At 42.1% G+C, this 25,391-nt stretch overlaps 2 protein-coding genes across 8 annotated transcripts in view; both read right to left on the minus strand.

Annotated features, from left to right (window-relative positions):
- The window catches only part of ecsit (ECSIT signaling integrator), a 380,907-nt gene that overhangs the window by 165,055 nt on the left and 190,461 nt on the right, over window positions 1–25,391 (minus strand). The window lies entirely within an intron of this gene.
- Window positions 961–24,356, minus strand: peli3 (pellino E3 ubiquitin protein ligase family member 3). Of its 6 annotated transcripts, none has more exons than XM_084003169.1 (7): window positions 24,041–24,356; window positions 13,259–13,456; window positions 10,009–10,138; window positions 9,130–9,231; window positions 7,177–7,401; window positions 3,525–3,713; window positions 961–1,792 (listed from the first exon to the last, which is right to left on the minus strand). In XM_084003169.1, the coding sequence occupies exons 2-7, from the start codon at window positions 13,429–13,431 to the stop codon at window positions 1,193–1,195; spliced, it is 1,419 nt and encodes a 472-aa protein (XP_083859295.1). In that variant the 5' UTR covers window positions 13,432–13,456; window positions 24,041–24,356; the 3' UTR covers window positions 961–1,192. The 6 variants fall into 6 exon arrangements, with proteins under 6 accessions (XP_083859295.1, XP_083859294.1, XP_083859292.1 ...); XM_084003168.1 differs by having other exon boundaries at window positions 13,259–13,459; XM_084003166.1 differs by lacking the exon at window positions 24,041–24,356 and adding an exon at window positions 23,861–24,020 and having other exon boundaries at window positions 13,259–13,459.

A 25,391-nucleotide genomic window follows, 5' to 3' on the forward strand; every position in this document is an offset into this window, starting at 1 on the left:
TAGAATTTTCTTTTAGGTATGAAGAAGAAGAAGACTTGAAACTAGAGATTGAGACCATAAACTCATGTTTACAATGTTTACTGAGATAATAAATCAAGAGAGAAGTAGGACCATTTTCTCATAGACTTCCTTGCAATCAGACTTCTTTTTGCAACCAGAGGAGTCGCCCCCTGATGGCCAGTAGAGAGAATGCATGTCTTAGGCACTTCGGCCTTGGCTTCACTTTTCACAACTGGAGTTTGGCATCTGGTTGTTACGCAAGAAAACTGTGCCACATCAAGAACGGTTGATGTAGTTGAAATGGTCTGAGCTGAAGCAGGAAGTTGGTCTGTAAGGGCTGTAACATGCTTCTGCACCGGCTTGCAAGACAACAACTTTAATACTTGTACTTCTGAATCCACCTTGGATCAACCAATCAGCTTGTTCGACGCACAAAGCCGAAAGGTTACGTCTTTCTTGGTGATGTTTTATATCCCCTACGGAGCTGTTGAGGGTCCACATTATGTTTATCTGGTGCACACAAACACACGAGTCCTACCAGTGGGTTCAAACGATTCCACTGATCAACAGGTGGTGCTAAAACAATAGATAGAGCTATAGTATAATATGCCAAGACAGTGAAGAAGAGGACTGCAAGCCCATTACCAATGCTGGACTTGAAATACCCTAATATTTGCTTTGTTACTGTTTTATGTGGAAGGAAATATGTTTGATGAGTAGCACTGAATGTGAACATAATTTTTGTTTGTTTACAAGATGCCTCTGTGATGAATCTTATCATTTTGCCATTCGCCTTTATTTTCACCTTCGTTTAAGCTCGACTAACCTCGGAGCCGGCATCCAACATGACTGATCGTCTTGCTTCTGTACCCTTGCCTTTGGTGTTGCTGTCCTGCTCCCATTTGCATGATGAAACGGACTAAGCAGGGGAACAAAAGATCACTCGACGCCTTCTCATTTCAACACAATTTATTTACATATTCTCCGTACACCTCATATTCCACGTGACGCCTTGGCAATCTACCATTGCATGGCACTTTCAGTTCATCATCGACAGTCCTTTTCCTGTAGTTGTTCATCGGTGTTTTCTCTTTCATCCCGACACTTGAGTGTTCAGATTTTGTTGCTCTAGCCCACAGTCTTTCCTCCGCCCAGTCCACCATCACCACTGTGTGGCTCCCAGGTCTGGGCTTCAGTCGACAGGGCCTTGGAAGATGAGTTTGATGTGGCCCTGCTCCCCTGTCAACCAGGTACCACAGAAGGGGCAGGCAGCATGGAAGGCGTGGGTGCCGTGGGGTAACGGGATCTGGCTCCACCCCACCACTGTCTTTTCTGAGCATACGTGGCCGCAGGGACAGAAAGCGTGAGTGGGCGGCCCGGCATCCAGATACAATCCGCCCTCACAGCCCAGCCACAGTGGCACGTAGGGTCCCACTCGCCGGCACATGGGGCACTCCCTCTCCCCGGTGCTGGCCGGCGCTGTGCCCCCCGGGCCCGCGGGACCCTTCTCCTTGCGGTAGCCCCAATTGTGGTAGCCGTGTACGTGGCCGCAGTTGACGTAGACCCAGGGCTGCTTCTTGTCAACGATCTCGCGCTGGGCTAGACTAGGGAAGGCCAAAGTGTTGAAGCCCACCGGACACTGGGGACGGGCAGCATTCAACTCCTGGCGAAGGGACTCCAGCTGTTTGAGGGTGGGGGTGTGGCGCAGTCCAGCGGGGGTCCTCCAAAGCAGGGTAGCCCCACATAGATCGATCAGAGAACCATCCTGGAGGGTGTTCGACTCATTTTCCACCTCGAGAGGAGAACAGGAAGTGGAAATGTAGCATGGGAGAGAGAAGAACGGAGGGTCATTACCAAGGACAGAGTAAACATGGATCTCTTCTTGGTCTTACTGGTGGGGTTTGGTAAACTGCATTGGCAAGGTACCATAGAAATTAAATAGGAGTAGAGAGGACACTGAACTGTTGTCATTGGTCATTTGACTATAAAAGAGGATTGTTCTTGGTTGTGATGGCGACAACACAAGTTGATGGGCATAAAAGAAAGTGTTGTCAGCTTACCAGGAAGAGAGTCTATGCCGCTCTAGAGATGGATTTCTGGCTAGTTAGCCAGTTAGCTAGGTAGCTTGTCCTTGAGAGGAGTGAGGTGGAGGCACCGTTAGACCCAACACTGCTGCTGTTGCATTGGCAACGGTACATGTAAAAAAAGGCCGTCGCTCTGACCATCCTGCTATGTTGATTTGAATGCGAATGTCTGTTCTACTCCTATGTTATTTCTATGCTTGGTACACTCTGTATCATGGAATCCTGTAGCATTCCACATGATGGCGCTGTGCTGCACTAGTTACCACCATCACCAGAAATGCATCATAAATTCAACAAATACCTGCAGACTCTTGGGATAGAATTATAAAGAGGCAAGTCTTTGCGACAACAATGCTGAGGAGACGACTTTTCTTTTTTAGTCAATCCAAACTTTTTTTTTTTTATGATGCAATCCTGATGTTCACGGTGTGTGGTTGACAAAACCTCAGGTCAGGAAATGCCTGGACAAAGTGGTGCAAATTGACCGTTCCCTCAGGCCAAGCTGTCAGAGCTACCATGGAGACCACACTGTCACCAACTGCACTCCCTGAGATGATCTATTTAAAAGCAGCAGACGGAACCGTCTAACGTGTTTGGAGGATATTTCCAAGATGTCAAATGGAACAGCAGTGAAAACAGGTTAAAAGATAAAGATAAATGCTGAAGATGCATTGAAATTACACTGCATCTGTGATTTATTAAAAAGCAAAAACCGCATGTATACATACAAAACCAGTAGCTAGCATAGCGTAGAAGTGCTAACGCTAGTTATGGCTATGCTACACTATGATTGGCCATGTGGGGCGGGACTGAGCAAAGGGTGAATTTGCAGTGAAAAAATTGCATGCCAGGAGTTACTGCCCCCTTCTCAAGTTAAAACCAGTAAGAAAAATGGACATGATTCTATTGTTTAAGTTGATATTGCATTATACGGGACTCCCTTTTTTTTTAAGTCGAGCTGAAACGGCATTTCAAGAGTATCTAGCTTCTGTATCGGGACATATTTCCAAATGAAACGGAAATGAAATAGGCGAGCGGGACATAACGTTGAAATACGAATTTCATTTGGTTGTTGAAAAGATCATTGAGAGAGCCGAGGTTGCAGATGGATAGATGGATGTCATGATATTATTGGTTGATATTGTCATATTCTGTTTTCCAGGCTGAACATTTTTGGGGGTTTTGAAATACAAATATGAAGGAATTGATTTTTTATAATCTTTTGTTAAATATTAAATATGACCAGGGATGTGATCTTCTGTGAAAAGGCATTTTTCATTTTATGTCAACTTTAAAGAAAACAACTGTTTGTATACAGGACAGTTTTTCGACAGAAATCCCTTGCACTTCATGGGTCAAATCAAGGTTAGTATTTTCAAACTTTGTGACCATATGGGAGCAAATATTGAACTCATTTTCCCATCAACCCCTTTATCTTACCAGTTTTCCCCTCTGTTGGGCTGAGCGGGTCTCCCTCAGGGCAAAGACGTTTCCACAAACCGAGATTTCCCTCCAGACGCCCGGAGCTGGCTCAGACACAAACTCCCCCGCCGGGTGCATCACCAGCACGCCGTTGGTGGTCAGGCCGTCCATCAGGCCATCCGATGTCCTCCACTTGGCAGCCCGCTCCTGAGAGACACACAGATGTAAAGGTGAGAGGATTATTGGGGAGGCACAGAGGGATGATAGTGGAGGTTGATGTCAGAGGTGGCTGGCTAGAAAAACAGCCAACGCTGCTCTTCTCTGCTGCTATATTTAGCCCGGTACAGAATGACTACTGTACTGACTAAAGCACACCCACGCTTAAGAATGAACCCACCCAAACGATGCGTTATGAACATAAATTAGCCTGGATGGAATGAAACAGCACATTTCTGGTGTGTGTAACTTCATTAAAAAAAGCTTTTAAAGGGAAAAGGCAGTTTAAAAATAGTCTGGAGATTTAGTTTAAGGCTGATCTGGAGCAAAGAATGACTTCACTGGATGAGTTAGACATTAATTTGTAAGGGCAGAGAACCATAGTTTTAAACGTTAAGGTCCGGGGTGTCAGAATTATGGGGATCTATTTTTTGACATCCTATATTGTGACTTCTTATTTTACATATTGCACTGTGACTTCTTCATACATTTGAGGATTGTGTTTACATAACCTGAGTGCCACCGTAGTTCTCTAACACGCTTGGATAGGGTGGGGTCAGCCGAGGGATATTCAGTTGGTTGCAAACTGCCACTAAATCTTACATACTGTTCCTTTCAAGCTGCACTTATTAAAACCATATAAACAATGAGTCAAATAATGAATCCATAAAGAGAAATCCTCTTTAGGAGGACCTGAGTCTCCTTAGCAGATAGTGTCCGCTCTGTCCCTTTTGGCCAAAAAAAACCTCATATATGTCTACCCGTGAAGCTTTGGTGTACATTTATTCAACCAAATTATTCTTTTTTGGGTGACAAACTAAAGTAGGGATCTAGTTGTGAAACCCCTTGTGATAGCATCAAAGAAGGCACTATGGCGGACAGCAGGGCACGTTGCCTGGAGCTGTTGCTGTGTCTGAAATAAACCAGAAGAAGAGCAACTGGAGTATCTGTTTAGAAATAAGGCAAACAAATCTTGCTGAGAGGATTAATGTCAAGTCATGTTTAGCTTCAATAAAGATTAAAGACCTCAGTGTGCTTCGAATCAACTAGATCTCTGCGTAAAGGGAGTTGGACTATCTGTGTTTTAGAGAGTAGAAAAATATTTTAGATGCATCATGTGCTTTATCACGCTTTATCTTTTTAAAAGCCCTCAGGATTACAAACATGCATAAAACACACCAAACATTTAGAAAATGTACTGTCTTATATAACCAATATACCATTAATATTTTCTTCCTATACTAGTAGTATGCTCAATCATACTTCTGGCTTATTCCAATGAATTAATATTTAAAAAAAAAATGCTTCCAGTGCATTGTTATAATAGTAATGTAGAGTTTACATTTTAAAAATATACAAAAATATATTTTGACAACAAAGCCGACGTAAGTACACTTAAGCAATAACACGTAACTTTATATTCATATGCCATTAAAATATACTAAAACTTGAGGGTATAAAAATGTATATTTAAGAGAACAACTTTTCTTTCCTTCATATAGTTTTTTTGTGCATGTAAAAGGAGTTACTCTCCCCCAATGAAACGCTGCTCCTGAACTGCCTTGGAATTGTGCCTTTTCTTCTGTAAATTATAGTAATAATAATTCATAGGACTTATATAGCGCTTTAAGGATACTCAAAGACACTTTTAGAGGTGAGTAACACACCTGCCGAGCCGCTAGTTCTGCACGCCCTCAAACAAAGCTATAGTGCAAAAGAGCGTAATCTAAAATGGGTAGTGGTCGCCATGTCGACAAGATGCTGTGTTCTGCTTTGCAAAAAGTAAAATGTCCTTTGTATTGATTTCCAAAGGATGGTAAATTCATTTTTAACACTATTTCCTGCACCAACTTATTCTGTTGACAGCATACCGAGGACAGCGTCCTGTAGGGGGCACACTTAACAGACATCACTTCCTGTAAGTTCTAGAAAGGGTCCAATGGATGAGATGGGCCTGAGCTTGGAGCTCCGCAGCTAAACCCTTGGACTGGACCATCAGCAACAATGAGAACTACGCTACTATACAGAAATTTAATTGGGTAAATATATTTAACTACCTTTGCTGAAAACACGCTGTCCATAAATAGTATCAAAAAACAGAGTCTTATATAATGCAATTTTAGGGTTTTGTAACTTTAAGGTCTCATGCATTATTTATCAATTATACAATAACAAACTTCACATCCATCAGCCAGTTCAGAGGTGAACCACAGAGCCTGACTTTTAATAAAAGCACAATATTTGTCCTGTGCATCGTTGTAAATGTAGTCCTGATGGCTGGGGGAGTTATACAAGTCGTGATGTTTGTGTGTTGAGCGCTGGCTGCTGACGTTATCTCTCTGACTGCTGGCCTAGTTGTCGGGGGTCCTGATGAATCTTGCATGGGATGAAGTCATGCTGTCATGAGAAAGGGCTATTATTGCTTAACATGACGTTGGTGCACCTTGATGCCACGTTTTAGACCGCCCCACCCCAGCAGCTTCTGCAGGGGTTTGGAAGCTTTCACAAGTTTGAAATAGGGGGAATTACTATTGTCTGGTAAGTTATTTTGCAAAAAAAATACATGTTAGTGTTGAGGTATCATAATTAGCTGTGTTTATGATGATATAGTACTCTTCAAACTGGGAGCTGAGATCTCAGAGCATTGCTAAAAATAGTTCCAGCAGGGTGAGAAATGAGTGAGCAGGTTGTAAACAAGCCAACTGCAAACCCCTAATTCCCAGATCTCAATTATCTAATTCTGTCAGGACAATATGATCATAACTGAGATGAATTATGGCCCAAACTAAGGAGTGTACGTTAAAAAGCTCAACTTAAACGATTTGGTCTATGACCTGCAGCAGCATATAAACAGTGTACAGTATGTACTGATGTACAGTATGTTATGTTGTACGTTCACTGACTGGTTATGTAACCAGAAATATATCTCTCCAACAAGAAGCAGTACATTAGTCAACACACACACATCCCTGTACTTCTATACTTGTGGGGACCCTCATTGGCATAATGCATTTTACCTGAACCATCACAACACTCCTGTACTGCTGTCTATGTGAGGACCACCATTGACTTAATGCCTGACCCCAACTCAAACCCTTACCCTAGACTAAACTAAACTCCAACCTGAACCTCAAAACCAAGTCTTAACCCTCAAACAGTTTGAAGGAAAGACTGCCCAAAATGTTCTCACTTTCCAAAAATGTCCTCACTTGGTTTGTGAAAAACGTTCGGTCCCCGCTATGTTGCAAGTACGAGAACACAACAACACTGCTCCTTTCTCTCCCGATGCTTCCTCGAGATGGTCACGTACACTGACAACCATCCTCACAGCTATGATGTCACACGTGGGCAGCCATGTCCCTGGTGTTGCTTTCACTATGGTTGCTGTGGTTACCAGTCCCCTGTGCAGTTTTACCAGGAGAAGCCTGGCACCCACGAGGGAGAGAGCACTCACCCCTAGGAAGATGTTCTTGGAGGAGTCGAAGCCGGCGGCGTAAATACGGGCCGTGTAGGGAGCGCTGCGTTCACACATGATGCGGCAGGCATAGCGGGAGATGGTGCTCTGGGCCGACTGGCCTCCGCCGCCACCCTCCCCCGCCGCACCGCCTCCCTGCCCGCTGCCACTGCCCGCCGTGTCCGTCACCACGAAATCGATCATGCTCTCTGTGGACCGGCCAATCTGAAAGAACCAAGACAGAGGAATCAATTTCATAAAATCATGACAAAGGGCTCAGAACTTAAGGGTTAGTTCACCCAAATGACATTAATCATATTTTCTCACTTCTACTGGTAGTTAACCATGCAAGTATTATCTGCCTGGGGTTTCAGAGATCTGTCTCAGATTTTTCCACCCTGGAATGCTAAATCATCTCTGTCACTGACCGAATCAGTTAATTTTTACTTTGTAGCTCCCAATGGTGAATATAAGCGCCATAATGTGACGCAGTGTTGCCAGATTGAGTGGTTTCCCACCCATTTGGACTACTTATAAAACATATTATTTGAGTGGGTAAAAATGGTTTCAGGCTGTTTGAGACCCTCTTTGCACGATTTGTACCAGTTTCTCCTGATGAAAAGTTAACGACTTCAATCCAATGAATCTCTTACCTCCTAAAATTAGTAAAAGTATGATTGAGATCGACAGGGATGCCATCACTGATTCCAATACCGGTACAAACGAGGCCAATAAAACCTGAAGTCATTTCATTACAACGAGGCTGAAACATTTATTGGGTTTTCTTTTCTCTGAACATTTTGAAGCAGCAACAGATTGAATGTCTGACTGAACTGAAGAAAGGAAGACATTGATGTCATTTTCCAATAATATCAGCAGCACGTTATCAATTCCGTTTGCCTGCATTGTATCTAGCAAATACCTATAAACATGGACAGAAGAATCCATGTGGGTGAAGTGGCCTTTTTAACACAGCAGACGTGGATAGATCATGTCTGCTGGTGTCCACGCTTCATATGAAGCTCCTTGATGGTGGGAAGGTGGTTGGAAAATAACTGTGAGTTACTGAGAGCAGACAGATTCTGACTCATCTTCTCACACATCTCAGTCTTTTGTCTTCCCTCCTTCTGCTCGATACTTTAACGCTTCCTCCTCATTCCTGATGCCCTCACTACTTCGCTGTTCTTTGTTAAATATTAACTTCTGGAAGACACCTTAAAGGAATAGTGAGTGTGCTTATTTGCTTTGTTTCTGAAGCGTGAAATATGGATATAAATCTCATGCCAGATCACGCTGTCAGAGTTACCATGGAACCCACACTGTCCCTAACTGCACTCCCTGAAGAAAATATCTAATTTTTGGAAAAAAAACTAAAAGTGATTTGAGAGAGAAGAAGACAGACAATATGTGTTTGTAGAAGACAAACTGATTCAGCAGTGAAAACAGGTTAAAAAGACAAGGACAGGAGCTGAAACTTTCAAGACTAGCAAAATTGTCTTTTACACACACACACACACACACACGCACACACACACCGTCAACCAATCGTTGACCGTGAATATTTTTTTCTAAAATAAGGTCCAATGGGGAACCACCTGTATGGAACAGGGCCGGTTAGTTTGTCGGGGCCTGGGTGGAGCTAGCTATGATGATGCTATGCGACGATTGGTCAATATGTGATTGAGGGGCGGGACTTATCAAAAGGTAAATTCGCTTTCCCCAGCATGAACTTTACCTGCCACCTATAGTGTCAAAATGTCCAGAGAAGCTTCTCAAACCACTTTTGTAGCGTGATCCACGCGTACATTAAGGAAACAGTCGCTGTGGTTTGTCGGCCTGGTTGGAAGGACACAACCTTCTTTTACAGTAGGTCCCTCAGCCAAAATGTTGAGTTGCCATAGCACATGCGTGTGCGTGTGCGTGTGCGTGTGTGTGTGTGTGTGAGACACTGACCTGGAACATGTCTGTGTTGGTGTCGTGGGTGTACTCCACAATGACAGAGTGGCTCCGTGACAGTGTGTAGGAGATGCTGTGCTGGCTTTTGTTGCTGAGTGCCTGCCAATGGAAAAGATATTATCCAGGTCACATGACAAGGAGAGCTGAAGGTCTGGCCCTCCAGCAAAATCGACCCGGAGGACATATCCTGTTCTGGAGGTCCAGCCAGCTCTAATTAAAATGACTGATATGATTTCATCAGCTGCTTTATTGTTATGATGAAGAGAGATCATCTAATGTTAAAGGTACTCTGTGACACAATACAATATATGGACATATATACGATACATTATATTTACAATATACACATACAATACAATACATGGCACGGCTTTGAGCTAAATGCTAACTTCAGTCATATCCTAACATGCTCACATTCTCACACTTTTACCATTGACTGGTAAAATATCTTTAAATATATGCATTTTCAAACTAAACGCAAGTTTATAATTCATGAAAGAGAACATGTTTTAAGGTTTGTTTCCTTCTTAATTTAATATATTTTTGAACATGTAAAATTAATATTTATTTGTTATTTTAAAGAGATGGTTCACTCTAAAATCTAAAATACCTATTTTTCCACTTACCTGTAGTTATTTATCAGTCTAGATTGCTTTAGTATGAGCTGCCACCACCCTCGCTATCATTTATTTCATTCATACAATTCAAAATAACGTGTTGCTGTTAGAGAACTAATAGACACTTTCACTACAGATGTTCTTTATATATAAATGTTTGTTGTGTCCGTGAATAGAGAATGTTGTTTCTGGGTCAGGGGAAACACTTCTCCAGTTTGAATGACAACCTAGACTGTACTGATCAGTGCTGTGATCTCACCTTTGACACCAGAGGGGTTGAGACATTGTGGATAACATCAGGTTTGACCCCGTTGGCTTTTGGTCTCTTATAGAGGGCCAGGCGACTTCTCCTGCGACCCTTGTCCCCATTGGCCAGTGACCCATTGTGCCTGTGGAGCATAAGAAGAACATTTACTTAATTGTAATAATAATGTGCATTATGTGTTTTCTGTGTGTCCAGATACTAAGTCTCATTTGTTATATAATATATAGTGGCGTCAAAACTCCAACGATAAATCTAAAAATGTGGTATGAACTACTTTTTGCTAAAGCTCCCACGATATAATGCTCAGCCTTTGGTAGATATGTTAAGTGCTGTTATTCAACACCGGTCAGTGATTATTACATGATGACTCCCACTGATGATTCATAAGTGTACAAAATCTGAGTTTACTTGTCATGAGTATTTACTATTTCCCAATGATGAAAGATGCAGATTATTGAGTGGAGGTTCAGAATAAATCAAATTAAATTAAGTCAAATCATGTGATGTTATGCAGAAAAGTGAGGCATGGCATAAAGCAGTAAGCAGGTATTGTTCCAATAAAAATGAAATACATTTTCAAGAAAAACATTTATATCAGTAACAAAACATTTTTTCATAGATTGACATAACATTTTCTTGCAACTAACGTTAACAATTGCTAGCTTTGATTCCCGGCTCAGCCAGGCTGCATGTCGGAGTGTCCTTGGCCAAGATGCTGAACCCAGAACAGCTTCCCTAAAACCGTTGAGTAGTCGGAAGATGCGAAAGACATTAATGTAAGTCCATTTATTATTTAGAAATTTTAGACAGGCGACTTTGGGAGAACTTTTTTGATTGACAGAAGGCAAAAACTCATCACCATCAACTGTATATATCATATCATTAACATAAATTAGGAAGAGTAAGGTTCCTAAAATCGATCCCTGTGGAACATACTCAATTTTATGCAATATGTATTGCATTGATTAACTGTAGTGAATGCTCTTTGAAGGTCAACTGTCCATCTTGAACCTGATTCTATCAGCGAGGTCTGACGTCCTGGAATATGAATTCCTGATTACTTGTGTTTTGTTAAATAGACACCAAACTCTCAAATGTTGATGAAGCCACAAGAAAATAAATAATGTATATCAGAATTGAGTTTTCCAGTCTTACCAGCCCAAATGCTTCCATATTATGCTGCATTTATAAGGACCAACACTCTCCCTGGTCATGTTCTACACACAGGGACCATTGGATGGATGCTGTAAGTGTTGGTGGCAGGTAATCTCCCCCTTCACTCTGAGATCACATTGACAGTGAACCGAGCCATTCTCATCATCCATCAAGTGTTCATCACTCAGCAAATGGATCAATAGGTCGACGAGTGGAAGCATACGCCACAGTGTCTGCCTGGAATAGCGCCCTCCCATGCCTATGGGAGAGAGATCCTCCTCTCATGTCTACCTGTTGGCTGATCCTTGTGGAGGTTTAAGTCACTGCACTTCAAGAGTGTCTCGCTTCCACACCGTAGTGTATTTCCGAGTGAAACAGGATAAGCATGGGACATAACTTTGGGAGGAATTTGAAAGATTAACAGTAGCTCACAACCCTCTCTAACGAGCTCTGTGCCGATAAAGGTTGCAGACTGATGGATGTCATGGTGTTATTGCTTTGAATTCGGTACTGGCTGATGTCAACGCGGACTATATATATTTTTGTTATATAGGTGCGCATTTTTCATTTCAACTCAACTTTGAAGGCCAAACGCACTAATAGTGTTTGACGTACTCGTTTTGAAGTGCACCTATAGCCTTTTTAAATGGTTGCACAATGGTTGCTGCTTTTGTTACTTCGACCCTTTGACACAACCTTGTTTTGATTCTGGAGCGTCCAGAGTCACTTCTAACACCACCGCACAACAGCTGAGTGTTTCTGTAGTCCAAACAACTTTTGGGGTTTTGGACGTTTTATGAAATACTGCTGGTTGTGAGGTGCTGACGTTTCAAATCTGATGCCCACAGTGAGCTACAGGAGCACCAATTGACGCGCGTCAAATGATGGAATTAGTGCTTTCAGTGCAATTGTGGCTCATTATGTGAACGACGCCTCTGCGTGGAATCAAATAAGCTGCTTTCCCTCTTTCCAACGGTTGTTAACTGTTCATTAAGGGTCTGATTGGGCACATTCACCAGCTCCCAGCCAACAGAAGCACCGCTGAGAGAAATGCAGTTTTTGTGAGTAAATATCATACTAATCCAAAACAAACATCTATGCCTAAGTTGATTTGTTTCATATAGAATGCTACAGGAATTATGTTTTCTTTTTGGCCAATCTAGAAGTTAGCATTGCGACAAAAATTTTTCCATTGGGTTTTGGATTAATGGAGAAAATACGTTCAAACATGTATTATAGCGTTAATGCAATCACCAGCAGTAAAAAGCTACTGTTAAGGCTATGAACGAACTACAACGCCATCGCATGACTTCACGTCAACACCACTAAGCTAAAGGCAGAATAGTGTTCGGCGTTATAACATTTAGTTGTCTTAGCACCTTTTTAAGACACGTGAAAGCTTTAAAATTCACGAGAGGGCATTTACTGATATATTTAAAGCAAAACGTTAACATCTCTTAACCTTGTGCTAACCACAGATATCAGACATCTAACCAAAAACCCATAGACTTTGAGACAAAGTGAAATGCCAACTTAGATTTCGAACACACATATAGAAAGGCGCTGGACCACCATACCTTAATTTGAAAAAAAAAAAAAAAAGGTAGTCAATAGCGAGAGACAATTACCCAAATCATTTCTGATTAAAAGATGTTGGTGACTGGCTCCACATAGTCGCCTGACTCCAGATCAGCCCAATAGCAACATCTAATTGCAATAAATGGGTTTCAACCAATAGAGGGCAGTCCCATATTTTTAACACAATATGTAGAATTCAAATACTTTGCACTCAAAGGCCAAGATTTGGAATTGAATCAATGAAAAACACTAGAAAATATCCAGATACATTGATTTTCAGCTGGAAAACGTGGTTTAGGGGTTCAGTTGCTTTTTAAAAGAAACACTCACACTTGAGGACTTTGGGTCCAGAACCAAAGGACACACATAGTCGCGGACCCAACAATGTGACCCTGCTGTACCCAATCAGACTGAATAGGTACGGCTTCAGTCGGGTCCTGTAGCTCACACATGCTTATCACATACTCGGCCACAGGCCGACATCAGCGGAGGTGGCACTTTAATATCTCACCCTAAGACGATGAGCTCGCCGTACTTGACGGGCTCCTTGTCCTCGGGGAAGACTCCGTCGTGGGGTTGCGAGCTTGAGCTCAGAGGAGGCGAGGGCTGGCTCTTGTTGCAGGACGGGCGCAGCTCCAGAGATGGGGGGGGACACAGCGCCTCTGAGCTACCCTCCAAAACCATGCCCACCGGCCACAGCTGGGGCTCGCTGCTGGGGAGGGGAGGATGGGGGTTCAGAGAGAGAGGGAGAGAGGGAGAGTTAAAAAAATGTTTTGTTACTGATGAAAAAACTCAATTTAATTTCAGAATAACATGACAATAAACAACTGGGTGATACCTGAAAGAACTGCACCAAGTTGTGGTCAAGAAAAGGGTACAAGCACCTTTCTATGTAGAAACTATTTCAACATTAGATTGTAAGCATCATTAGTAATTACAACCATAGACATCAACGTCAACAACATGAATCAACAGGTACTTTTTGTCACGGTCTTAGGTCTTGTTTGGTGAATTTCCTGTTTTATTTGGCAGTTCCCTGTCCTTTGTTTGTTTGACTTCCTGTCTTTGTGGTTCCCCCTCCTTTGTTCATGTTGTTTCAGTCTCACCAGCCTGGCTATGTTCCCTTTATGTCCTCTTATCAGTTTTCAGCCTGCCCTCATGTCACCTGTGTCATGTCTTCTCATTCGTTTCTTAGTCCATGCATTTCCCTGTGTCACTGCTTTGGTCCGGCGTCCATGTTAACATACTGGTTGGTTTTTTAGTTCCACGTCTTTGGTGTATTTACCTTTTTATTTCTCCTGCAGATGGTCGATTTTGCCTTTTTTTGGTATCAGATTTGGTTATTGAAGATGATACCTGTCTATGAACCCTGCTAATACTTTATGAAGCATTTGCTGATGATTTGCTCTTTGTGACTTCTGGTGAGTGATTAGAGTTCAGTTCTGAGGTCTGAGTTTTATTACACTGGCATTACGGTGCTTTTGACTGCAGTCCCGTCAAGTCACACTAAGGGGCTTGATGTGAAAACACCTTGAACTCAACATACAATTTAGAGAAAACAGAAATCCATCCTCATACACCAACAAAACAATGACAAGCATTTAAATATCTGGCAAGAGAGTAGAGCAAATGTGAATATTATGCTGAAAAGAGTGGGTTCATTTCTACCACGTACAGTATGAGTCAATATGTGGATACTTTGACATTCGTTTTTACACAAGTCAAACAAAGCTCAATCCCCGTCTCTAAGCCAGTTCTTCAAGCTCAAGCCTATTATTAATCAGAAGTGGGCGAGACCACCTACACGCTCGAAAGCGAGTGGTGCAAAAGCATGACAAAGCCCTACAAGCTTTGTTCTCCCTTTGAGCAGATTAGATAATCATCCTGGGAACGTGAACGTAATAAAACTGAAAATACTATCCCATGTTTGGACGCTTCCTTTCCTGTTTGATTTGTCCATGTCAGCATTAAGGAATGGCCTTTTTAGATCGCACAATACTAAACCACTACGCTAACATTGAGTGGACTGCATGGCCCTTATTAGATGTGATTGAGTTTTGGCCATCTAATGGGGCCCGATGAGAAGAATACCTCCTCATAATCAGATGATGGATGGCAGAAGGCAGATCCAGGCAGCCATTGGCCATTTCATTACCCAGGCTCTCTATTGCCCTGGCTGGATATTGAGCGATGGAAGCGATGAAGAGGTGGAGGCAGAGAGGGCTCGGGGGAGGCTTGGTGGACAGAAGTAAATGAGGGGAGAGGAAGAGATCGAGAATAGAGCGGAAATAGAAAAGGGGGCTCCCTCCGGGTGCTGTATTGATTGTGGGAAACTTCCAGGGACCTTTAGATGCTCACAAAAGAACTATACATGTATTTATAGCCACAAAATGATTCATCTAAAAATCTCAACTTCCCAACACCACTGACGTTTTGTCTGCATTGGGAAAAATTAGAGATTAGGGAGTCACCGTTGCCATAATACTAATTCCTGTTCCGATATGGTGATGTAGATTGGTCATCTACCCAATCCAACGATACCCATCCAAAGATCAGATTAATGCATCCTAAACAGAAAATAAAGCCAGTGATTTATTAATGCACCTTGCTAACCAAGCTAGCTGGCTAGCGTTACCTATTGGCCCTCACCGTACCTTTCTCCTTGCCAGCTCCACCCTTTTGTCCAAATATTGTCACCTTTGGCTCTAAAAAACCAAGATGGCGACGCCCAAAATGCCATACTCAAGGCTTCAAAAGACTAGTCCATTACCACAAAAACAGTGATGTCATGGTGACTACATCCACTTCTATTATACTGTCTATGCTCAAGGTTAAGATCACGGATAACATAAACCAATGTTATCAAAGTATCCATGAGACTCTTGTGGTTCTATTTGAATTAAAAATCTTTGAAATGGGACTTTAGAAAAGTAGAATTCATCACGGCATTATGTGAGAGGTTAATAAATATTTCACTGCATAAGAGCCGCCCTTCTTCTTTTGTTCATCTCCCAGTCACTGCACTGTAAATGATCCAACTGGGCAGAATTATTACGAGGATCTCTAAAAGCAAAAGAGGCGTGACTGCCATGTGTGGATGAGCGGATCTAGACGAGGAGGAGGTGGGAGTCGGAGGAAGAGGGGTGGGTTTGAAGGGCGAGGGGAGGTGAAGGAAAGAAACGAAAGGAGGGGCAGATGCTGGTGCGATCTGTGTGGATGATGAAGGGAGGAGGGAAATGAGGAAGAGGAGCGAGCGCATGCGCGGAAGTGGCGTGCTTTTGGCAGGGTGATGGATTGCCTGTTCTGTGCCACGCATTTTCTAATCAACCCACAGCCACATCCTGGGGGTAGAGAGAGGGAGAGAGAGAGAGGGAGAGACGCTGTCTAACAAAGGAAGACAAAGGAAGGAGAGAATAATAGATAAAGGGAATGCAGTCCATATGAACAGAGTGGAGAGGCTGGAGGGTTTGTGGGTAGGAATGATGCTCCGGCTGAACACAGTCACACACAGTGTTACACAACAAACACACTGCAAATAACACCGGCCTGTGAATCACGCAACATTACAACACTGCTACACATAACAGTGTTGAGCTTACGATTCAATACAGTGTGATGTAATACAAACAAACCCTGAACAACACAATGCAACAATACACACGATACATCAAGGCCAAAACGAATAGACTTATGGTTATTTATGAGTTAAATATTCTTTCAATATAAACGAGCATGTTTAATGAGGATCCCTTACTGTCGAGCTGAAATGTAAAATGCCTTTTTAACCCCTTTAGATCACATCCCAAGTCATATTGTGCACCTATTTAACCATATCTGCAGAAAAACTATGTTCTTTGTATCAAAATCCCTTTAATTTTCTCTTCCTGGTACACAAAACATCATGCATGCTTACATCATCTCGTACCAACCAATATAAACCAATAATACCATGACTTCCATTCATCAATCAGCAACTTTTAGTGTTTTTTTGTTTTGTTTTGTTTTCATTGCTAATAAGCCAACTCTAGCATGCTAACATGCTAAACTCCCACAGAGAATTATCCCCAATCCTGCAGCTTCAGTGAATTGTTTTTTTCTTGGTTTTAAAGAACATAATGACGCATTTAGCAGCTAAAGAGAATGATATATTTCTCAGGAGTTGGTGGAGAACAAACCAGAGCCAAAAGGAGAGTGAATGTATACAAATCAATTAGGTGAACAAAAATACATGTTGTGTTTGTTGTGCTAACTGTAGCTTGTGTAGTTTTTGCTAACACATTCACCACTTCAGCTCTATCGTGTAAAGCCATAACTAACATTATGTTCAGCTGAACCAGTGCAGCCAAAAAACAAAAATCAGGTCATGCAGTATTTCAGAATAGAGTCCAAAAAAAGTAGCGGGCAGGACATTTTACAGTGTAAAAATAATCTTGTCACGCTCTCTAGTGGATAAACTATGTTGTGACATCACTTTAAAGAAAAAATTACATCAATTATCAATAATTTACTAGTTTTACCACAGTATGCTAACCAACAAGCTAGGTGAGCTAAAATAATGTCGATGATATAAACCATTGTGGATGTATCGGCTTCACTTGATAGTCGAAGCAATGTATCATAAAACAAAAGAGGCAATGTAACAGAAGACTGCTGAAGTCCTGACATCACTTCCTGTCTAGCCTCTGTTCTACAAGCTGCTGTGACTCGGTGCTAATATCGCAATTATTTTATTAAAAAACGTGTTTATCACCTAAACCATGAAGATATCCATGATGAAGTTTAAATTTTGGTGCATAGAAATTATGAAAACACAGAATATGAGCACCAATTAAAAGCAAAACGCCATGCTTTTGGCTACTTTTGCCTGCTTTGGTGATCCAAATTCCACGCGTCTTTGGTGGCAGGGCCATTTTAGGACGTAAAATTTCATATTATTATTGGTATTAATATTGTAGCTCAACATTCCCACCCCGTCCATCCTGTTTTTCTTGGACATTTGTTGTTTCTTTTTCTGGCTTCCCTCTCTCCTTCACTCCCAGCGTTCACTCTCTCGCCGCCTACTGCAGGGGAAGGGCGAGTGTGTGTGGGAGAGAGAGAGAAAGACGGAAGAGAGAAAGAAAGGCAGAGTCAAACTTGTCTCATCCAGAAACAAATGAACAGAGAGCTAAATATACTCCGGTTGACAAATGAACTCTGCAGTGAGTTATGGCCTCACGACAAAACTCGTCACACTATTTTCTCCTCTTCAACCTGTTTTAAATAAAGATCGTCCCGTATTCTTAGCCGCTGGAACCGGTTGGTCAGCTATAAAGAGAGTCTGATTGCATCTCATCAAAATGATGAATGCGTTTTTTTAATTAAATGTATAACGGTGTGAAAAAGCAATCGTACACAGATTGTTTGTTTTCATATTTGAAAGCACGACTGAGTCAGAGAGCATGTCTGCTCCACATTATGCAACACTTTAGACAAATCCTTCAAGCCGGTGTTACGAACGGTTCGGTTATCCTCTCCCACGACTAAATCCAGCCTCCACTTTTACTTTTCTCTTCCTGCTTATGGGTTCCACTCATTTAAAAAAAATGTTAATTCACTTATCTAATCTATATTAATGGGGTAAATCTAATCTAGTTCCAGAACTCTAAATTACCCATCTATAATAATGGTGCGACATGTGAATAAAATTGATGAAACAGAGGCTGATATTTTATCACCTGGATCCTACATGCCCCATAATGCAACGTGATATGGTCATTTATAGAGAGACTCATCCGGTGCTTCAGCTTTGGATCTTAATCTAGAAAGAAATTGTACGGTAGTCAACGGAGAGACATCATTTTTTTTAACTACTTATTTGATATTTGTCAGTTAAAAATATAATTTTGCAAGTGAGTTTGAATCTGATGTCATTAGTGTTTGAATTGGTATGCGTCATACAGTATTAGACAAAATGTAAATATTATAATTCCTTGTGTACATCCCATAGCATCTTGGTAATGGATTATGAAACGCACTTCATTTTGCGCACAAACTCTGTTTTGTATGAAATCAGCACAAGTTTGTCGAGCAGAAGTATGACCAATCCCCAATGCTCATTCATCAAATTTAATTATTTTGTGCGTTGTGCCCACTTTCGCAGCCTGTTAGCATGTTTCATCAGTAGGCTCAATGCAAATTCACATAATCCAGAGGCTCAAAGCCCATTTAGTATTACGCATCTAGCAACGGAGACATATATTTGCGAGTGTGTGTGGCTGCAGCTTTGCTGTGATGGAGTGTGTGTCCTGCAGTCCTGTCTGCTCCTAAATAGCCCTGCTGTCTGGGATGCAGCAAGGCGGCAACAAAAGAGGGGAAAAGGAGCAAGAAAGCTGGAGAATGTGAAACGCTCTGACGGAGAGAGAGAGAAAGTATGCACCTGTAGCACTCATCGGCTCTATTTGAATATCAGGAGAATATTGAATGTGAAGAGTGTCACCTTTGTTCCCTCCTCCCATCATCACTCACTGCGATTCAAAAAGCAGTCAACTGGAGGCACGGAACAACTGACAGGAAAGCAGACGTAGCCCATTCCCAGCCCTATAGCGCTCTGAAGGTCGCTGTTTATTATCTATGGAGGGAAGCCGGGCGACTCAAGGGGACGCAGAGTCCATAACGGCCAGATGCTGGCATCTTAGGAGCCACAAGCTCCATATGGTTACGCAGCTTATGAGCTGCCTCGCCGTTTTTAATTCTGATAGCTGGAAATGAGTCAGCAATTTTGAACCATGCGATTCCAGAACATAAGGCACGCAAAGATGAACTGGCTGTTCATCCAGATGCAGGTGGTAGGTCAGAACCAGTGTAAATGCTCTACAGTGAATCGGATCCTAATAGAAGGCCGGTTTATAGAAGGTCAGCACCAGCGTGGCGTCCTCAATCGCGGCTACGTCCGACTGCTGGGCGGTCGCCGCCGATCGAGAAGGCTGAACCAAGCGTTTTTTCCGAAATGAGACAGATCCACAAAGGTTTTCGCCAGCTGTTCCCGCCCACAACCTTTGTCATACCCACGCCTAGCAACCAGCTAGAAGAGGTAACTAACGTTATGTGATTAAAATGGAGCCAGTGATCATATTCTTTTATTTTATTTTATATTATGATGGAGGATATGCTTTATTACATATTCACACATGATCTGCTCGGAGACACCATGTTGATTAAAATCCAACCGCCCCCGGCACGCAATGAATCTTGGGATGAGAATCCGGGATCGAGTTGCAGGGATGATGTATTTTTAACAGGAAGCGAATAAAAAGCTAATAGGAGTCTTCCATTGGTTGTTGGATTATTGCAGAGAAATATGCTCTGTGGCAAACAAACATGTATGATACTTATCATTTACAAATGAACACTTTTATGACTTTTGAAATGTAATTGCAAACGCCAGAAGTAAAAAGCTAACTAGGCTATAAACAACGTGGGATTATACGACGCCGTGAAGGCGGACTAGTCGCTTTGATAGTCATTTGTTTGCAACCGTCCTTTTTTACACTAAAAACACTCAGAATTCACGACAGTGGTATTTACTGATTTTACATCGTAGAACAGAATGGTAAATATCTTAAGCTTGTGTTAAGACCTTCATTCAGCCATCGAACCGAAAACCAACTGACTTGGAGACGAGGGACCTGAGTCACTAATTCATGTATTACTCTATTGCACTTAAACAATCCTTAATGGAGTCTTCCAACCCTCAACAAACTGCTCTTCCCTCCCGCCACATCCACACTCATATGACTGTGTGACCGTGTTTTAAAACCTCCAAACCGGAGATGTTTTACCAACTACAGAGCTGCCTGTTTGTCTGGACAGACTTATTTTGTTCAAGACAACTATTGTGAAGTTCACAAAGAAACTCTCGACCAAAGTAAAAAAAAAAAAAATGCTTTGTCAGGTATCACAAGGACTTCCTGCCACAGAGAACAGACGTGTGTTGACCATATTTTGTCATCCTGCACGGTGCTACTGCACACAAAGTCAGTGCAAAGATGCAAATTCACAAAATTCGCTTCATTTGCATCGTTCAAGTCGAGAGAGACATTTGTGTAAACCAAGCCTCACAGCGATGATTCTGACTGTACTATACACAGTTTAAACACACAGTTTTGTTCAAACAACAACGTCGCTGCCGTATTTATGTCTAGATGACATTATTTGAAGTACTGACTGAGCAGCTACAATGTTAGCATAGCCTAGCACCGATCAATCCAGACTCCATTCAGAAAACAAGCGTTTTAAAAGCTGGTTACGTGTCGTCTTGCAGACAGACCTAACAAAGTATGACTTTTTACAAATCACCATCACATTGTAGTTATTTCAGCATCATTTTTATCCATGAAATGCAATTAGCAAAATGGTTTACTTTGGATTCACACTGGTGTAAACCAGCCGATGTGTCACCGAGCACCTCTGGGTGATGTTATTAACTCAGACACAACATGTGGAAAGCAGCAATAGTGGTGATTTCAGCCACGATTGATGAAATATTGTCGGTGTCTATACACCGACAATATATAGAAGCGTCTATACTGAGGTAAGCCCCGCCTCCTCTCCGGCGCATCCAGTGAGAAGTTAAAAAAGTAAAAAAAGATTTATTGTATATTAAAACATTAATATCTGACTGTTCATTGTTAAAGTAACTTAGATGTGTGAGAGAGAGATGGGGCTGTAGTAATATGTCTCTGTTTATTATAACGATAGAAGTAGATGTTATTGTGCTTCATGTTATTATAGGAAGTACAATAACACTCTTATATATTCTGCAACCAACCACAGAGTAGAGCTTCTGCTTCCTGTTTACACCTGCATGAGCATGAACATGAACGCTCATGTGATACGCATTCTTTCTAAAAAAAGCTCATCACTTTCAAATTCAATCAAGTCTCAGAAAAACTCCCCGGCTCGCATCAAACTCCAACTCAAAGAACCGGTTCAGAACAATTCACCACCAGCTCAAACTTGTTCACTGTTATTGTAGATCTCAGCCTCACCTCCTCTCATGTTGACCCCTCAGGCTTGCTAAGAGCCTGACGGTTGTGCTGCCGCCACCGCTGTGTTACCTCATCTCTATGTCACACACAAACACACACGTATACACACACCTCGTTTCAAGCTGAGCTTTTAGGAGACGTGATTATCAGGTATTTGTGTTCTTGAAGCAGCTTTGGAATCAGATTGTTTGCACGCCGTGCGTCTGTATCTGTATCAGACATTGGGCTTACTCAACAATGGCTCACACTTCTCTTTCAACCAAACTGCATCATGTCTGTTTTCCTCGAGCTTCCTGTGTTGCAGAACTTCCTAGAAACAGCTGTGTCACAATGCGTTTCGGCAGTACTGGTTTCACCTACTTTCTACTTTGAAGTACACGGCTGCTTACTGCTACTTCTGTTGTAGTATAGTTGTATTTATTAATTTACTTATATTTATTTTCATTGTTTGGCTGTATTGTTGTATTTTAATTGCATTGTTAAGCACCTTGTATTGCAATTTTGTAGGAAAGATGCTATATAAATAAATAAAGTTTAAGTTTTCCAATTAATGAACCCATTATACTGTCATTATTATTTATACTCTTACTACTATACTGTTGATTTGATTAATCATGCTAATATACGTCCTGCTTCTATCACTGAGCTCAATAGTATTAAAGTACTCGTAACACCACTTATACTACCAACTATCAACTGTTGTTGCTGAAACTACTACTAAAGTGGTACTACTACACTATTAATGCTGTTCATGCGCATGTCCTCTAGTGCTACAACTTCAGACAGTATTATAGGCTTCCTGTTACTGAGACCAAAGACAGGAATCAGCTGCTTCACTGCCATCATCGCTAACAGTGCTGGTCGTACTTTGAGACTGTGACGCTCAAAACAACGTATCCAACCAATTTACAGGCATAAAACCAGTGACAGAGCTATTGTTGTAGGAAGAGGAAAACTGATTAAAAATGAACGATATCAGAAATAAATCTCATATTTCTAGATTTCTATTTCTCTAAATAGAAATCTCAATATCTATTTAAACTTTGCTAACATTAGCCACCATAAGCTAATGGTCATACCAGACCAAGGGTGTATTGAATTGAACAAAGGTGTGTTTTATTGTGAATTAATACATTCATTTATAAGAAAAATAATGTAATTTCTTTTTTTCCCCCAAACTTAAATCGTCTCTTTAATCCAACATCGATCTTTAAAACTCAAACGCTAAATTTTGAGATTCTAAATTTTTGTGTCCAAACTTGTCAGAATAAATCCCTTCAGGTTAACAGCTGTTTGACCGCCAGGCATCCATGTGGATAATCCCCACATTAAACGTGAATTCGTAGCATCACACCCATTAATAAACAACGCTGAAATCCGTCTGCTTTGGCACATTTTGGCCTCCATCCACGCTGACTCCCATCACAACATCCAGGATCTATGTTTAGGCCTCATTTCCCAGCCAGCTCCAAATATGAGTCATTACTCAGCAAACTATACTGTTGTTGGCTCGTGAATAACAACAAAGCACTGCTACTACTTCTTTTTTTGTGTTGTGAGCCATTTTGAGTTAAACCCCCCACCCTCCCACTCACACCAACATCCCACCAAATCCCGAGGAAGCCTCTCAGAAGCATCTAGAAGCGGGAGAAATATTGTTAATGCACCAGAAACGCTTCATTTCGGGTCCAGATGATTCAAACATGGCCTCTACATCTCCTCTTATTATTCCTGCTCTGCGTGCGCGGATTGCAGCGGATTGCGTTTTCCCACCACCACGCTGTGTCTCCTCCTCTGTTAGACACGACGACGGAGGAACCGGATCGGATCTGACCATTAACGCGCTTTACTGGGAATAATGGGGAGGGGAATCTATGATTTATTCCTACATAAACATCAGGCTGGGTTTATACACAGGGGGATTCCACCGCACAGACAAAACACACTATATAGGGAAGACATCCGCACGCACGCCCTCCTTACGCACAAACACGCACACAGCAGTCATGTAGTAAATAATAATACAAACCCGCTAGAACATCCCTCCCCACTTCCAACACTTTGACATCACTTACCAATCAATTTACCTCATAAAGACTCGCGTCAGCTCGAATAGAGGTGACAGTCAACAATCCACAAATAAAAAGGGGACTTTAACCTCCATCATCCCGCGAGCAGCGCGGCGTCTCCCTCTCGCGTGGACGGCCCGCTGCTGGGAGAGAGACAGGTGGTGATGATGGGGACAAATCAGATAAACAGGCCCGTACCCGCTGATGTTTGCCAACGGAGGTTCCGGGACCGGCTCGGGTCTGTGTGTAATCCCTCTCCGCCTGGGTGCGTGTGCCGGGGCGGGTGTGCGCGCGCGCGGGGGCGCGGGCTCGGTCAGTCAGTCCGCGTGCGGCCTGATGGGCAGCGTAGAGACGGAGGATGGGAGTGGAGATGAAGAGGAGGAGGAAGAAGAAGAAGAAGCAGCGCAGGGCAGCGGGAGAGGGAGCATCGCTTCTCCTCCGTTCACGTTACACCGGAGACTGAGACGCGCTCATCCCTGCCGGATATAACAGCAGACAACCCGATGTCACGCCTACGTCTCTCTCTCTCTCTCTCTCTCTCTCTCTCTCTCTCTCTCTCTCTCTCTCTCTCTCTCTCTCTCTCTCTCTCTCTCTCTGGCTCGAGAAAGAGAAATACATCTGTGACACGAATTTCGCGTTGCCTTTAAGTGAACCTGGTAAATTCGAGGCTCCAACTCTGCTGCATTCAAGAACTCATAAATGGAACATTATACAACTTTCTAATAAATGGTTTCTATAGCTATTTTTTTTTTGGCCTGTTTGGATTGTGCCGTGAATGACACATATGTTTTTCGCCGATTGAAAAGATAATTTTGCAACACAAGAAATTGTAGGACAGTGCAAATACATGATATGAAAGATGACACACCCAACAGTGTGGTAAGTGGTCTGACTCCTTGTTTTTGCTTCCTAGATAAAAGAATCACTGAATCAAACCAGATGGCAACCTCCCCTTCTGAAAAGTGAAGCCAAAGCTTAAGGGCTTTAAACCTGCATTCTCTCTGCTGGCCATCAGAGGGCGACTCCTCTGGTTGTAAATAGAAGTCTGTTTACATGGAAGTCTATGAGCAAATGACCTACGTCTCTCTTGATTTATAGTAAATATTGTAAACATGAGTATGACCAGCAGGGCTTACAGCAGCATGTCTCAGAACATTATTGACTATATTAATTATTATCTCAGATTTGACAAAACTCCTCAAAAGCCACAGACGATTGAGTATTTCTCATGACTTCTCCGTGTCAAATCTGAAATGTCTTTGCCAATAAAAAAAAAAAGCCCAAAGGGCCCAAAGCCTTCGTCTGGCCCCCAGTTTTTGAATATCAAATGAAAAGCACAATACAAAAAAAAAAAAAAAAAATCATTGTCACCTTTAATAAGATACTCATGTGAAAGTCACAATGAAGGCAGCTACACATAAAGGATTTGAACATTCACATTGTCGCCATCTGGTGGCAAAAGTCATTTTTTTTTACAAACAAAATCATGCATGCATAGAAACACAATCTCATAACAACTGCACATAGGCCTAATTAATTTGTGTTATTC

This window comes from Eutrigla gurnardus, assembly GCF_963514095.1.
Source record: "Eutrigla gurnardus genome assembly, chromosome: 23".
NCBI classification, from domain to species: Eukaryota; Metazoa; Chordata; class Actinopteri; order Perciformes; family Triglidae; genus Eutrigla; species Eutrigla gurnardus.

What these genes read in the sequence shown, in the direction of transcription:
- peli3 (XM_084003166.1), bottom strand. An exon ending in CAACCCCTCTGGTGTCAAAG is followed by an intron (nt 9,232 to 10,008) that starts GTGAGATCACAG and finishes TTCCATTGGCAG; the next exon opens with GCACTCAGCAACAAAAGCCA. An exon ending in CCCAACAGAGGGGAAAACTG is followed by an intron (nt 1,793 to 3,524) that starts GTAAGATAAAGG and finishes TCTCCTCTCGAG; the next exon opens with GTGGAAAATGAGTCGAACAC.